Source organism: Rhagoletis zephyria, unplaced genomic scaffold (assembly GCF_001687245.7).
Source record: "Rhagoletis zephyria isolate East Lansing unplaced genomic scaffold, Rhagoletis_zephyria_1.1 Rzeph_scaffold_00148, whole genome shotgun sequence".
In the NCBI taxonomy this organism is placed as follows: domain Eukaryota; kingdom Metazoa; phylum Arthropoda; class Insecta; order Diptera; family Tephritidae; genus Rhagoletis; species Rhagoletis zephyria.
This window is the reverse complement of record NW_016157232.1, coordinates 220,789-238,236: the sequence shown is the minus strand read 5'-3', so window position 1 is coordinate 238,236 and position 17,448 is coordinate 220,789. Positions and strand designations below refer to the sequence as shown.

General features: G+C 35.1%; 1 protein-coding gene across 4 annotated transcripts in view; it reads left to right on the top strand.

Moving 5' to 3' along the window:
- LOC108382557 (synaptic vesicle 2-related protein) overlaps positions 1-17,448 on the top strand; it is a 281,392-nt gene that overhangs the window by 94,046 nt on the left and 169,898 nt on the right. For 3 of the 4 annotated variants that reach the window (XM_017638936.1, XM_017638924.1, XM_017638945.1), the window contains exon 8: positions 2,396-2,467. The exons of the other annotated variant lie outside the window; for it this stretch is intronic. In XM_017638936.1, the coding sequence (XP_017494425.1) occupies positions 2,396-2,467 (72 nt within the window). The remainder of the gene's footprint in view (positions 1-2,395; positions 2,468-17,448) is intronic. 4 annotated transcript variants of the gene reach the window in all.

The window sequence follows — 17,448 nt, the reverse complement described above, 5'->3', positions numbered from 1 at the left end:
GCTCGTATATGTCGCGTTGCTGAAGAGTGCTCCCTGAGAGCAGGTGTGAGAGTAGAGTAACGAAAGCGCTGGCTGTCTGTTGTGATTGCAGCTTTTCGACGTTAAGCTTTCCTTTCATATTTGGGCGCACATTTTTTGCTGCACAGAGGCGGGTGCGTATCTTGGCTGCAACAAGATAGTGGTCCGAGTCGATGTTTGGGCCTCGGAGTGTGCGTACGTCTAAAACACTGGAAGCGTGCCTTCCGTCTATCACAACATGATCGATTTGGTTTCTCGTTTTTAGATCCGGAGACAGCCACGTAGCTTGATGGATCTTTTTATGCTTGAACCTAGTACTGCATACTACCATGTTTCGGGCCCCGGCGAAGTCGGTCAGCCTCAATCCGTTGTCGGACGTTTCGTCGTGAAAGTTGAATTTTCCGACGGTGGTTCCAAAGATCCCTTCCTTGCCCACCCTGGCATTGAAGTCGCCAAGCACGATTTTGATATCCAAGCGCTCATAGAAGGGATCCTTGGATACCTCATCCTTCTCTTTCATCGGGCATGGGCGCAGATAAGCGAGATGTTGAAGAATCTCGCTTTGATGCGGATTGTGGCTAGACGCTCGTCCACCGGGGTGAACGACAGTACTCGGCGACGGAGTCTCTCTCCCACCACAAATCCAACTCCGAATTTGCGCTCCTTTACATGGCTGCTGGCATCAGGACATTAGCGTGCTGATTAAAGGAATGAATAAAATCAGTACGAAAGTTGAATAATCAGTACTGTACTGATAAAATCAGTACGTCTGGCAACCGTACCATGATTCAATAATACAAGGTTGTGTAATTTGTGACAGCTAAAATTTGACACTCCTTTATCTAGATTTGTATTTTGGAAGTAGGAGAAGGGGAAGAATGTGATCGCATTTTGCGAAAACGGTAGTACAATGGTACTACAAAAAGTACGCAAAGTATACAATTAGAAGTAAAATGTGTATTATTAATTCTATGCGAATTTGCAATATATTTGGTGTTTTAATGGAAATACTAAACAATACATAAAAATATGAATTTTTGATTTAAGTTATTCGTAATTTCCGGGAACAAATCTAGAATACCGACCGTTCAGCTATGCAAAAACGAAAAATGCAGATCAATAGAACTTTTTATGCTCATTTCAACAATGATTTGGCGCAAGCAAAAAAGGAAGAGGTTCTAGAAGGTTAAAGTTCAGTTTTTAGTTGTTTTAAATATTAATATCTTATGAACTTTATAACCGATTAAAAAACTAATGACGTCACCATAAAGGTAATTAATTTGTTCTTCAGCTGATGTACATAATTTATAGCTTTTTGTATTTTGAAACCAAAACCACTAAAAAACGAACAAATATTATTTTTTAATGAAATAACCTTTTTTGAAAAACTGCACAATTAATGGTAAAGAATTTTATATGGTTTAGAAAGTACAAGTTATTATCTTTAATTCGATATTACATATTTTATCATGATCTACTTTTGGGTTTCAACAATTTAGTTTTAATAAAAAATACAAATAAACCTCTTATATCTTCTTTTTTTTTACCTGCGCCAAATAAATTTGGTATCGTTGAAATCAGCGTATCAATCGGCTTTTTTGGTTATTTTATAGCTAAACGGTCGCTATTCTACACTTGTTCTAGAAAATTACGCAAACGAAGGTGACGCCAATGAATATTTAGAATGAAGAATTTTTGGTTTTACTACTAATATCACTAGAAACTATAGAGTAAGCAACATTCTGCACAAGTAAAGGAGCCGATTTTATGTGCGGGAGCGAGAAGATTGTTTTATTACAAAACCTTTCTATTATTGAATCATGGATTCAGCCGAGAATTTTACATAAGAAATGATGATCGAATGTAGGGCTGCTAATATTTTCTAAAAAATGTATGGTACTTTTACAAAACAATCTTAAAAAATATAATAAACATCAAATATATATAGTATTTTATTAAAAAGAAAAACGCGCTTCAAGTATACATCCTTTTTTCCTATGGATTTCCTCTATAAAAATGTATTTCTTTAAAAGAATCATAAGATTTATCGCAATCAATTTAAATCAATATAAATCAAAAGTTCATTTTTATTAGTGGGGTAGTCGCTTTGTTACTCTCAACTCGCCATTCCACATTCTGTACACACACACAGACTTTTCCAATAGTATATAGTACGCAGATCGAAAAATAGTACAATACTATATACGGTTGGCAACCGTAGTCAAATGCCACAGGTCGGATTCTTGTCGACTAGTCTAATTTTTCTTTATTGGAATAGGTTCTTAGGTCAATAAATGCATAGTACATATGGATATATCTTAATTTCAGCTCATTGCTAATGTCATTATTTAGTATTAAACGATTTTTTTTTATTCAGTGGCTTTCAGAATCTGCGCGATTTTATACCCTTAATGGAAACAACGATAAAGCGCTTCGAGTTTTGGAGCAGGTAAGAAAAATATTCTTTATAGTCGATTTGCAAAATCAACGTACCAAGTTACGGTCTACAATTAATCGGATAACTTTCTTTTTACCAAATGAATAAAACGATTATTTTTCGAAGATAAACACAAAAACACATACACATTCCGAGTGTAAATATGTAGCTCACGTTCAAAAAATGTATGCTTTCCCTTGGAATTAGGATAGCCAATTAATTTTTAAGAATTTCCCGATTACGACTATGAATTCCCCGATTTTCGTAAAATTCCCTACCCATAGATACCTCCTTATTAAAAAAATGTTTATTTTGATATATTTCGCTGGTCCTTCTGTCTATTTTATTTCTAAATTTTATTTATCTACATATGTATTCATAAATCAACCCAAACCTTTGTAAAGTTAGAGAACAAATAAAAAAGAAAGATATTTCACAGTCTGCTGTATCACTCTTTCTCACAAAGTAATGAAACGTGCATAAATTTCTGCTAAAACCATGGGTTGCCTTGTGCTCTTTGATCACAAAAAACTGCTTGAGAAAATTGGGTTTAATAAATTTTTCTTCAACATTTCTTGAGCTTTCATTTATGTATATGGAGTTTAGACAGTTCTTGAGATCTGCGTACCATGCAACTTCAAAAAGGATTGTTACTGTTAACGATTATCCTTGGGTTCACGACTATTTCCCAATTTTCACCGATGACGATTCCGATTTTATTCGTCGAATTAAAGGAATATTTACAAAAAATAACGTAGAAATTATTGGCTTTGGTTGGTATAAAAAAATTGCAAACCAAAGGCTTGCCTCAAGGGGAAGGCATTGGTTTAATTAGAGATTAAAAATAGTTTATCCAGGGGCGCACCCAGGAATATATTTTGGGAGGGGTTTATACTTCTGAACCCCAAAATCCACCCCTTGTGTACGCTAATGAGTTTATCTCAAATAAGGAATATTTAAAAATGTAATTCAGTTTTGAAAAGAAATGAATGATTTTAAAGACTCTAAAGCTAACAACATACAAATTATTTTAATATATTTGTGCCGGACCAGGTAATCCGGGAAAAGGGTATTTATCTAAGTAGTTTCAACAACCTGCTTTAAGATTTAAGCTTTGGCGATGTATGTTTCTAAAATGGGATTGAGGTAAGGACTACTTTCCGCCCAATTCATTGACTAATTCCCCTTGAAACGCGAATAGTCCTTCACCTATAAGTAAATTAGTGTTGAGGCATTCATGCACCCGTGCGTCGGAACGGGTGCGCACGGTTTGTGATCCTACAAATTTTACAACTACGAAAACGAAAATATGCATATATCCAGGCGATGAAGTTAAACATGCCATTTTATAAACAAAATATTTTTAAACAAAAAATAAAACTCTTAGCTCTTGTTTGTACATATGTATGTACATTAGACTGCATCACCAAAAAAAGTTGCCGTTTTTCCGCCGGGATTACAAAATGTATTATACTTTAAGACGTCCACCAAAATATTTCGGAAAAATATTAAGATTTAAGCGAGCTGGACCGATTGGAAAATACCTCCAAAAATGAAGTTTTTTATTAATAAAAATAGTTTCTTAAAGAACTTTTTAAAAAAAGTCCCCTCAGATGACAAATTAGATTAAGCTTAAAAAATCTGCATAAAAATATTTAAAAATCTTTTCAACGGAATCGTAAGAATGAGATTTTTGATGCTGTTTTTTACTTTTTTCAAAGATTGGTTTACGAAAAACTTGAATAACTGGGCCAAAAATGTTCTGATGTAGACTTATGGGATCTCAGCAGAAAGGTATTTTTACACTGTTTTTATTTCTGGCCAAAAAAACGTCATTCGTGTCCCATCTTGTTTTTTCGAATACCAACACATCTTAATTCAACTTTGAATGACGTTCGTTCATCTTACCTTTCTCTTCCATCCTTTGAACAAAGCATTTATTAGCAAAGAAATAAAAAGGTGAGAAAATACCTTTCCAATGACACCTCTTAAGTCTAAATCGAAAGAGTTTAGGTTCAGTTATTCAAGTTTTTCCTATTCCAATCTTTGAAAAAAGTTAAAAAACAGCATCAAAAATCGTATCATTACGATTCCGTTCAAATTTTTTAAAAATTTTTTTTCAAATATTTTTATGCAAATATATTAAGCTTAAACCGTTTTGTCATTTGAGGGGATTTTTTCAAAAAACTTTTTTAAGAAACTATTTTTATTCATAAAAAACTCCATTTTTGGACGTATTTTCAAATCGATCCAGCTCACTTAAATCTTAATATTTTTCCGAAATATTTTTGTGGACGTCTTAAAATATAATAGATTTTATGATTCCAATGGAAAAATAGTACCGATTTTTTTTGTATGGGGAGTGATGCAGTCTAATGTACATATATGGGGCAAAATTCGCCTAGTGTACCAGGAAAAACATTTTATACAGCATTTTGTTCAAACTACGCAACGTTGTTGCTATGTGTACTGGTAACCAATGTGTAAAGGTTTTTCTTTCTACCGATGTTTTTTGTCGAGTTAAGGTTAGTATTCTGTTCACAGCCGTGAAAATTTTCCAGCAACACATATTGTTTCCATAAAATTTTACACACCCAAAAATGAAGTATAAAATAAATAAATAAAAAAAAATTTTCAATCAAACTGATTTGTGTAGTTCAGAGGCTTCATTAGAAAATGTTTTGCAGGCTATTTTAAAGGGGGTGTGGAACCTCCTAAACAAACCGAATTTTTCTAGTTCATATCTCTGGAAGTATTTGTGGTAGAGTCCTGGAACTTGGTATGGATAAATGTATGTGAAGCCAATCTCAAGCTCATGGAAAAATATAGGTTTATTGGAAAATTTGGCGTGGCACCGTAAAACCGTGTTGAAATGAAAATCAATCCCAAACCTTTAAAAAAGGGGGATATATGAAAACGTTCTCGTAGCCATTGAAAAGAGCCAGGGGTAACCCATATAAACTAAAATTCTGATGACGCATAGATACATCTGGAAGCATTTACCTAGAATACTGAGATGAGGTATTTTTCCAATGGAAATAGCACAGAAAAACGGACGTGACACGTTTCGGAAAGTTACATGATCACAGGGTGTATCCCTGGAACCATTTTAAGCTAAACCTTTAGGGACTACATTCTTGCAAAGACCCACAGGCATAAGCCGAAATTTCGTCACATGCGGGCACTAGTCAAACTAATAAAAATTTGCCATTCCTGAAATAAAATTTAACGATCGGTTTGGGTAAGGTTTAACCGACTAAGCCCCCTTTGTTTTCGCTGCTACTGAATTCGATAAAGTGCCAGCTTTCACACAATTTAAAATGTACATGTGTATTTAAAAACGTCATGAAAATTGTGTTGCTAGCTTCATGTTGCAAGCTGTTTCACAGCGTGAACAGAATACTACTTTGCTGAGGAAATGTTGTGGAATTTCACACTTATTTCACAGAAAGAAATTTTATATGTAATTTTACAGCTTTTTCACGTGAAACAGGAACAGAATACCATGCTTTATATGGGTTTAAACTTGAAAATTTCAGCCCTTTCTCTTAGAGTGACAACTTTTCTTAAAATTCTTATCTCATGTCACATTTATGATAGAGAATATAAAAATTCTGACCTGTTAGAACTTTTTCCGTGCGTATTGGTAGAAATTATAATTTTTTGCTAAACCATTTTTCACGAAAAATTTGCAAAAAAATTGTTTGCCTTTTCAAACATGTACCATTTTTGTTTCGATAGCTTATTTTCTAAACTTTCCAACGATTTATAACTTGTTTTGGGCATAGCAAAAGGACTATAAGTTTTTCATAATAGAACGCACTCGGATCCGCCTTCATTTTTGTCGACAATAACACAAGCTTACAGAAATTAAAATATGTCCGACTAGTAACATTTTGATATGCATTCCAATGTAAAACTTTTCGCTGAATCCGAACACGAATTTAAAATGTAAGAAAGTCGAGCAGTTTTTGAAATTTAGACGAATTTCAGGTTTTTGAGATCTGAAAAAGTGCACTCATTTAATTACAATTTTGTTTTAGAAACAGTTGGCCAGCCGCGACATTGTTGTATACATTTTTATGAAGAATTTCCCACTGAATCCGAATACGAAATCGAAATACAGGAAAGTAAAACAGTTTTTGAGATATAAAGAATGTGCATTCACATAATTACAATTTTATTTGGACTCCGTATGCCATCAGTTTGAACAAAATGCTGCCATAAAATATTTTTCCTGGTATACTTGGCGAAGTTTTCACCATATCAGACATATTTTGTTTTTTTTTGTGTTAATTTGTTTCTAATTTTACAAAATCCGTTAGAATCATAAGGGTCTAAGTAACATTTTGTTAAAATATAAGTTATACCCATATATGTCTAGTTAAATATAGTGTTTATTTGGTGACAAAGAGCACACATTCTTTGAATTAATTAATTCACCTGCATTCATTTAGGCAAGAATCATTTCAAATGCATTTACCCAGAATTTACTATAAGTAATCAACTTTAAACTTAATTATCTCAACAGAATTTCAGATCTACTGATCTAACCCCTTCTTATGACCTTTTCCATTCCTAAACCACAGCAGTCTGCGATTTTGGAACGACGAAAGTTAGAATAAATCGCTGCAGCAAAATGGCATAAGTGTGTGGTTGTGAATTAAGAACTATGGTCGGTATTGTATTAATTTTTGTCGGAATAGATTCGCACCGACAGAATCGCGTAGGTCTGTGGATACCAGAGGTGTTAAAGAATGCAATAATTTTTAACTAAATTATTCATTTGATTGAAATCCCTTGCCATCTTCGGTCGTAGTATAAAGGCTTTTTACGTTTGCTGAATACCCCACACCGTTGAACGCTTCCTGACAACAATTTCGAAAAATTGCTGTTTTGACAACAATTTCCAAAAATTGTTGTTGCTGAGAGTTAACGGAGACGTATAAATAAGTTTCAAGGATCATTGTTAATTTTTTTGGAAACATGTTCGCATGCACTTTGTTATTTTTTCATTTACATAATACTAGCAGATACGACGAACTTCGTACCGCCCAAAATTAGATTTTTAATTTAAACATTTTGGTTCAAAAGTTTCTCCAACAATCCACATTTACAATTTGTACTGACACATTCATCGGCTAAGACTGTGGTCGTTGGCCCCCTTAAATAACCGAACGAAAGTGCTGTGTCCATGAGAAGTTCCCTGGTGGCATCAATGATCCGGATCCATAGTGAATGTGCCCTAGAAACTTTATCTTATAGTTGGTGGCAATTTCAAAATGAATGCGCATCCTTGTTCAACAGAAATACAATATACATACATACATGGACTGAGATGAAATACCTTAAAAGAAAGTTTCGCGGAAGCAATTTAAGTTAAGATTTTTTTCTGTCAGGTTCTATATTAAATTCAATTAAAAAAATTAATTTTCATTAAATTGCTTTCATGAAACTGGCTTTTAAGCTTTTTCTAGGGTGGTGATTTGAGATTTACCACTGCACAACTCAACTCTGGTTTCTTCGAATGAAGCTTTAACGCATAATAATACTGGCAAATCACATCCATTGGGCCAATCGTAAGACACGAGATTTCGATATACTCGATGGTGCAGCAGGTCGATCTAGTCTGACATTTACGGCACCTTTTATCACTTGTCGATTTTTAGTAATAACTCGACCTCAGCACCACCTGGAAATTGGACTGCCTTTACCGTTTCCAGTACATATTTTGAATATTCGCCAAATCGGATCATTCAAAATGGTTTTGCTATCCAGATACCCACTCAAACAAACACACAAAACTTTGTTAAAATCCCTCCAGCCATTTAGGATTTCACTCACAAATATACCTACAGAAGAATTATGTACACATTCAAAGATAAGTAAAAGTCAGTATGTTTGTACTTTTCCACGCCCTCTCCTCAAACAGCCCATTTTTCTCAATGAGTATGGGATTAATTTCATATATCTCCTTATGAGGTGTTCTAGTACTGTACCATGAACACTTCTAGAGATATGCAGTATTAAATTTGGCTTGTATGGTAGGTGCCACGCCCCCTTTTCTAATAAGTCCATATTTTCTCCATGACTATGCGATTAATTTCATATATAACCACACCAAGTTCCAATCGACTTGTATGGGAGGTGCCACGCCCGTATAAAATTCCAGTACTCTATCATGAACATTTCCAGAAATATGCAGTATGAAAAATTCGGTTTGAAAGGGAGGTGCCACGCCCCCTTTTCCAAATATGTAAAATTTTCCTCCAAGATTATGCGATCGATTTCATGTGCGCCAATACCAAGTTTCATCACTCAACCATGCACAATTTCAGAGATATGCAGTATGAATATTCGGTTTGTATGGGAGCTGCCACGCCCCCTTTTCCGATAGCTCCAATTTTTCTCCAAGAGTATGCGATGGATTTCATATATCTCCATACCAAGTTCCAGAACTCTACCATGAACATTTCCAGAGATATGGAGTATGAAAGATTCGGTTTGTATGGGAGGTTCCACGCCCCTTTTTTATATCGAAATTTTTGTTATCCGATAACCATCCTTTGAACGTCTGCAGCAGTTCCGACACCTGCTTTTTAAAAAATCTGATCTGCCGTTCTCGAGATTTGCGATGTACATACATAGATGGATAAGAATTGTTGCTTTTAATATTGCGCTCACTCAAGTACAAAAAAACATAGCAGCAGGGTTTTTGTGCGTAATTATATACATACATATGTATATACATTTGGAGGTTTTAATAGAGTATCCCTCTCAAACTCGCAAGGAAGAAAAAACGGATGTAGAAAGATATGCAAAACTTTATTTTTGGTTTAAAAGCTAACTAAGGATTTGTTCAATCTATTAATATTAAGTATTTTTATTAGTGTCTAGGCAAGCACGACTTAGCAGCACGAAATCCGGACGAAAAAAAGAGACAGAAAGGCGGATAGTCATGCAAGATTATAATTTTCTGTATTTATCTGACGCATAGTTGCATTTGTGCTTGAGGCATTTATAGTGTTACCGCCCGCTGCAGGTGTGCTGCCATAGTTCTCCCGGTCCAGACGAAACTACCTATATCGAAGAGGAATGTATACATGCCTCCCACTGCGGGTAGATTTCGTCGTTATAGGATCCGGTGCAAGCGAAGATTTCTCTTGATGTGTGGTGTGGCCTGGACCTTTACAATCGTCATTGGCGAAGAATGCGGGTTTGAGCCGATCGATGCTTATATTAGTGNTCTCCATAATCGTCATTGGCGAAGAATGCGGGTTTGAGCCGATCGATGCTTATATTAGTGTGTTTCCCTCGTATGAGGAGTTTAAAAAATTTTGGTGATCGCTTTACGACGGGATACGGTCCGTCATACGGATGTGTGAGTGATGGACGGATCGAATCATTCCGCACGAATACCTGAGAAGCCGAATTAAGTGCAGGAGACACAAACACTCTGGGAGTCGAATGATGCGCTGTCTGTGTAGGACGCAGTTTCTGCATGGCCGCCCGAAACTGAGATACCGTCTCTTGCGTCACTTCTTTTGGACCTGTTTCCTGGAAAAATTCGCCGGGAATCCGTAACGTAGAACCGTAAACGAGCATGGCGGGGCATGCGTGTATATCAGGTTTATAAGCCACGCGGAGGCCGAGCAAAATTGTTGGCAAATGATGTACCCACCTTGATGGATCGTGGCATAAAATAGCAGTCTTGAAGCTTCGATGCCATCTTTCAATTATGCCGTTTGACTGCGGATGGTATGGTGAGGTCCGAAGGTGGGTTGCGCCAATTGCTTTCATTAACTCGGCGAATACTGCGGAATCGAATTGTCGGCCCTGATCCGACGAAATACGTGCTGGAACACCAAATCTCGAAACCCAGTTGCATATAAATGCTTTCGCAACGGACTCGGCGGACATATCTGGCATTGGAGCTGCTTCTGGCCAGCGGGTGTATCTGTCGCTCATCGTGAGACGTTGTCCTTCGCAAGGAGGAAAAGGGCCAACGATGTCGATGTTGACGTGAGAGAACCGTTCTTTTGGCGCTTCGTAATGAGCCAAGGAAGATTTGGTGTGTCGATGAATCTTAGATCGTTGGCACGCCTCGCAGTTCCGGACGAATATCGCTGAGTCCTTCCTTATGCCGGGCCACCTTCTTATCACGAATTCATATATTCATGTGGCAGCAGGAGTATAAAACATAAAATTACCTTATAAATTAAAAGCATAAGTTGCGTAGTCCAATTCACGAAATCATTTCATCGATCTGAGTAAAAACTAAGTTCATAAACTCTATTCCGCGTTAATTGTAATCATGAAGTGGTTTCTACTGAAACGCATGAAATGATTTCATGAATTGGCCTACGCATAATGGTAGTAAATGACAGAATGAATTACAACAAACACATCCTTTTGACATAATGCAAGCCGAAAACGTTGGTTCAAATCAATCCGCAATCAAGTTGGACGTTTTGCCCACAAACATTGCAATTTTGCGAGCAGACTCATTGTATAATCTCATTTTTACAATTTCATAGTTTCGGCTCACATTTATAAAATTCAACGAAAGCACGTACCCATTTCGGCTGAGTTATCCATTTTCGGTTATTTAGTGTACAAACTAAAGGCAAATTAAATGAGTTTGTACAACATGGCCATTAATGTAGCGATAAGTTGTACAACTTGCCAGAAAATCCAAATTTTTTTGATTTTTCATACAACCAAGACATAAATTCATTCAACAGGCCCACAAACGGTGTAATCTAGAGCAAAATAACACCAAGATGAACCAACGGTCGCTACGTTTATGGCTTTCCTTAAGAAACGTCGGGCGAAAATTTCAACTGCTCCTATATCACTACCTTCTATAAGTTGGCATTACTATCATCCTCACATATCGCACACCGTCTTCAAAAGAGCCACACCTCAAAATAATACGTTTGTCAGAAAATGCGAAAAACTACTTTACCTTTAATATTTTTATTGAGCTTTGTACCACGATTGTTTATTAGGAAAATTTTTCCTAATAAACAATCGTGGTACAAAGCTCAATAAAAATATTAAAAATAAAATGTTAACAAGCCACAATAACATTGACTTTACCTTAGGTTTTTTTTTTACAAATTATAACAAAAATTTGCTCCAGCTTTTGCTGAAAGGTAAATTAAAGCTCTGCGTACATTTTTAGCGCATAACCTCAAAAATGCCATATTTTGAGTTGTGATTCTTTTAAAGACGGCGTGCGATATGTTCATCAGAGTATACCAACGAAGGACGAGTTAATACAGGGAGATAGCGAGAGCACAAAACTACTCTAGAAAATTACACGCACAATGACAAACATGAACAAATGTACAACGAACACATAATTTTTGACAATCAACCTGTAGTTCTGCTGGTGGCAAGACACGACCTTAAGCTAACGATTCCAGGCATTACCCATTGTAAGGGAATTCGCTAGCGGCAGGTAATGCGACGCTCATATTGAAAATTTCATATACTAGCGATTTTGTGCATTACTAGTAGTTAGGAAATACGCTAGCGATTGGTAAACGCCACTTTCGCACCAGGTAATCGCTACCGAAAGATTATGCCACGCGTACCGCTCGGTACGCTTCAATACCCTGTAGTTCGGAAGGTGTCAAGCAACGACCACAGACTACCGATTTTATGCATTACCGAGCTTTAGGTAATTCGCTAACAAATGGTTATGCGGCGATCAAATTTTTTGACTATACTAACGATTCTATACATTACTGGTCGTTGGGAAATTCACTACAGAATGGTATTGCGACGCTTTTCGGTCAAACGAAAATACGAGATAAAATAGCAGTAGAACTCCTATTGTCTTTGCAAACGTTTCTGTGTGGCACGCGACAACATAAAAAGACAGCGCGTTGCTATTGCTTTTGCAACTTCAGTGTTATTTTGATCTTTAGTTTATATACACGTCTCTGTGTGGCACGCGATAAAATAAAAAAGCAAGCGTCATTATTAAATATAATATTATAATATATAAAATATACTTGTGTAAAAGAGGTAACAATAAAAATGGTAAGAAAAAAGCATTTAAAACGGATATTTAATTTTTGAATGCCACAGGTAACTAAAACACTCCTTTTTAAATGCATACTGATTTATATAATTAATTTATTTACTTTATTATTTATAGCAACAATGAAGCAGGAGTTTTTAAATTCAAAAGGTATTATACTCTTTTGTAAATGCCAACTGATTTATATTATTTAATTATTGAATTATTGTTTCCAGCAACGTTGGAGCTGCAGTTATCAGACATAACACGTATGTATATCTCTCTCTTTTTAAAATGCTTATTGACTCTAATTTAATTTAATAAATTCTAGACCAACAGGAAGTTTTGCTAGGGGAAGTCGCGGAGCTCATGGTTTTGTTTCAGCAGTTGCAAGCTACGCGTATCTATGAAGAGAACCTATCAGCTAAATTCCCCTTTAATTCAATCAACGCAGTGGAACAAATTGATAAGGACAGAGAGGGGGAATCGCGTGTCTTATGTAAGTTAAAGTTCTTTTACAATCAAAAAGGTAGTAATATCAAACTCTTCACTTATTTCAGGTCAAAACTATGCGTTGGCTCTTGCTTCCTGGTGGTGTATGCAAAAACTTAAAAAATATCATCGCCGACGAGGTCACAATGTTATACAACATTGACGGGGTGCTAGGCAAAGCATCCCTCAAAAGCCTGAACCACTTTTTTAGAGCATTAATTGGTATGTAGTAATGTACGGTCCGCACAAAATTATTGGCACAGANTTCTTGGAAATGCAAATCAGGATTAAAATTTTAAAACCAATTAATAAAATTAAAGTAAAGTATTTACAAAGTTAACAAAAAAAACACAAAATCTATAAAGAACCCTTTTACTTTAAAAAAAACCTGTACGACTGTTATTATTTTGCGCGCTGTACTTCATATNCACTGTACTCCCTTGTACTCCCAAAAAAAAAATATCTGGAAATGTACTCCTTTNTTGGTGGTGTATGCAAAAACTTAAAAAATATCATCGCCGACGCGGTCACAATGTTATACAACATTGACGGGGTGCTAGGCAAATAGGGTTGCCAGACGTACTGCTTTTGGGAGTAAACGTACTCCTTTTTATCGCACTGTACTCCCTTGTACTCCCAAAAAAAAAATATCTGGAAATGTACTCCTTTATTAGCTTTGTACTTCTTTTGTACTCCTTTTTCCAGCTATTAATATTTTATCATATACAGGGTATAAAATAATATCTGTTGCACAGTTTTTTTGTTGAAAAATAAATTATCCACAGATTTTACTTCAATTTGTTAAATTTATTTTTAAATTTCAACCTTCATTTGGGTTTGGGGTTTACCGGTAAACACTTTGAGAGAAAAGCGCAAGTAAAAAAAGTAGTTATTGTATAGTCTTTAAATTTAACCTTCATTTGGGTTTACCAGGGGGTTTGGGAGAAAAGCGCAAGTCTTCGTCGGTTACTTTATTACATATCTTCTGTAACCATAGTCTAATTTCCCCCATTTGGGTCCTTTATAATCCGTCTTTTGTCCAACATAAGGTCTCATACTCATTAATTCGACCAATCCTATACAGGTTTTTTCTTTTTTTTTATACAAAATCTAAGAAAAAATACACCTGAAAATGAGGTTCGTGCCGCATGTACTTATCTCCCAATTCTTGGAAATGCAAATCAGGATTAAAATTTTAAAACCAATTAATAAAATTAAAGTAAAGTATTTACAAAGTTAACAAAAAAAACACAAAATCTATAAAGAACCCTTTTACTTTAAAAAAAACCTGTACGACTGTTATTATTTTGCGCGCTGTACTTCATATTGTGGCAAACACTACTTAGTAAGCAAAGTTAAATGTCATAGTGAAAAGGTGTAAGTATAGCCTTAGGGACAGGGCTCGTGTATAAAAATCAGAAAAATATTAAATTAATTATAAGGCTTAAATTAAAAAAATGGCCATACATTCAGGAAGAGTCTGGAATTCTTTTGTAGTTTTTAGTTTTTTAGTTGGGGAAACTTCCCTATTAGGGCGGTCATTGAGAACTGAATTCTACGCAAAAATACTGTGGACGCAAGTGGAAATTGTGACTTTTGGCAATTTTTCTAAGGGGTCCATAGGGGCCCTAGGTGGTCGGGAGTAACATTTTTGTCAATGACGGTTCATGCCCTCTCCAAAAAGGTCGGAAAAGGTGCCACGTACACTTCCCCTTCGATCACCGTCTCTTTAACAACCGTCCCTATTGGAAAGCAAACCCATATAGTTATTTATTTTTCACATTTATTGTTGCTTTGAAAAAGATTTCTAAGATATCTTTGTTTTTTGTGCCTAATTAATGGTAATTTGTAACAATAAATTGCACAAAAAAATTAAAAAAAAATTTACTCCTTTTTCATGTCATGTACTGCTTTTTTTCTATCGAAAATATAAATGTACTCCTTTCTCCGTTTCAAAATCTGGCAAACCTATAGGCAAAGCATCCCTCAAAAGCCTGAAACACTTTTTTAGAGCTTTAATTGGTATGTAGTAATGTACGGTCCGCACAAAATTATTAGCACAGAGAATTTTTCGCAATGTATGCCAAGTTTTTTATTCTAATCTCTTTCCAAATTTTTGTTTAAAAATATAGTTTATACTACAACAGAAAATATAAAACAATACTTCTAAATTCTGAGTAAAACTCAGGTAAATTCAATAAACTTCCATAAAAATGCGTAACTTTTTAATTACATAGATTTTCTAGAAAGATTTCTTTGTAGATTTGCAGCCCATTAAATTTTAGTATAAAATGTGCAAGGCTAAAGTTGCTAAAAAATCTAGTTGATTTTTTGGCAACTTGAAACTTGCGTTTTAGAAAATCTAATTAAAAATTTACAAGTTTGTGTGCAAATTTATTGAATTTTCCAGAGTTTTGCCCATAGTTAAGAAGTTTGTAAAATAAAAATGTTTTTTGTTGTAGTATAAACTATAATTTTAAAAGAAATTATAATAAAAAACTGTGCATACATTGTGAGTAATTCTCTATGCCGATAATTTTGGGCGGCACTGTAAATTAAATGCTGAAATAATAACTGAACTAATTGTAAATAACCCAAAAACTTTGCAGAATCGATTTCTATGGTTGAAGGTGCAGGCTCTCCAGAAGACCAGCTCAGAAAAGCCATGCAGCTCCAAAAAAAAGCGCACAATTAAAAAAAAACTGTAAATAGTTGCAGTTTTTAGCATGTTACTAGTTTGTAATTAATTGTTTTTTTTTTATTTATTTATTTAAATAAATCATATTACAAATAAATCGTTGCATACACCATCGGCAATTTGAATATCGACCATTTTGTTCCTAAGTATTGAAAATTTCCCTTTGGTTCATTTAAATTATTTATTAAAATATAGCAGAAACTTTGTAAATGCGATTTTTAAACTTTATAAAAAGTTTTGTCACATACGATAAAATCTAGTCCATTTTTGGTGTAGTTATTGGGATTTAAGCCGTAATATTTGAACAGGTGATGCGTTATGGGTTGTAAAACAAACTCGTATCAAAAAGTGAATTTCGTAATAAATGTAACACACCATAATTTTTCGCAAGGGGTCGATATGTTCTTAATATGAAAAAAATGCCTAGCACCGTCAACAAAAAAAAACAATTGCGCAAAATCAACGGTATTTTTCAGCCACTTGAAACTTGCATTTTACTAAAATTTTACGGGCTATAAAACTACATACTCGGAAAAAATCTAATTTTTTTTAGTTTGCAATTTTGATGAAGCTTGCGTTTGTGTAAAGTTTCAAAATCGGATTTGCATGGCATTTGCTGTAGAATATGATATAGTATGTACATACATATTTTAATAAAAAATTGATGAATATTAAATGAACAAAAGGAAAATGGTGGACGCTATTCCAGTGGCAGTTTATTTATTTCACTAGCGTAATAACAAACCCCTTTTCACCAAACAAATCGCTAGTTCCCTCGGCGTGGTCCAGCTGCAATCCTATCTATTTAATGATATCGCTAACTCAGTTGCTCTAGCGAAATAACAAACCTCTTTTCATTAGACAAATCGCTAGTATACTCGACGTGGTCCAGCTGCAATCCTATTTAGTTAACCATATACCTAACTCAGTTTCACTAGAGAATTGACTAACCCCTTCTCACCAGATAAATTGCTAGAACAAGGTAATGCAAAGTCGTACCGCCCGGTACGTTGCAATGACATCCACAGGCTAAATTCGTTAGGAAAACGAATGGGTGTTTGCAAAGGCTGAGAGTTAGCAAAGTCACTAGTCGCGCACCGGGGAGCCGAACTACAGGGCAGTACACTTCGCATTTATATCAACGAGCAGCTTATTAGATTTTTTTTCGTTTGTACTACATACATATGTGCATATATACATGTACACAAACCTATGTACATACACAAACATATGTACATACACAAACATATGTACATACCTACAAATATATATACAACCATTCAAACATATGTACTAGAGTCCAGCGCAAGTGTATTTGCCGCATTTCGTTCAATAAGTACTCCTTGCATTGTACTCTACTCCCAACACATTGTTACTATTTTTCCGCATACATACCCTACTTGGCGTTGAGAGAGTAAATACTTGACGTACTTGCTATTACTCCACCAAAGTACGTACTCTACTTTCTCTCATCGCGTACGCGAGATATTTGCTGCTGCCAAAAGGGAGTAGCAAATCTACTCTCTGTATACTTGTAGTACGGTAAGTACTTGCGTATAAAATTTCAATTCTGGTTGTTAGCCTACTAGTTGATATCGTTTGCGGCGCTGGTCAGTGAAATTGAAAGAGTAAAAATAGAATATGGAATTTGACGATGTAAGGAAATGTTTACGGCCTTATTTATAAAAAATAACGTAGATTTAGACAGTTGTTTAATGTGACATTTTCATAAAACTTTTGTATTCAAGCAGCTTTTTAAATCTATGTATG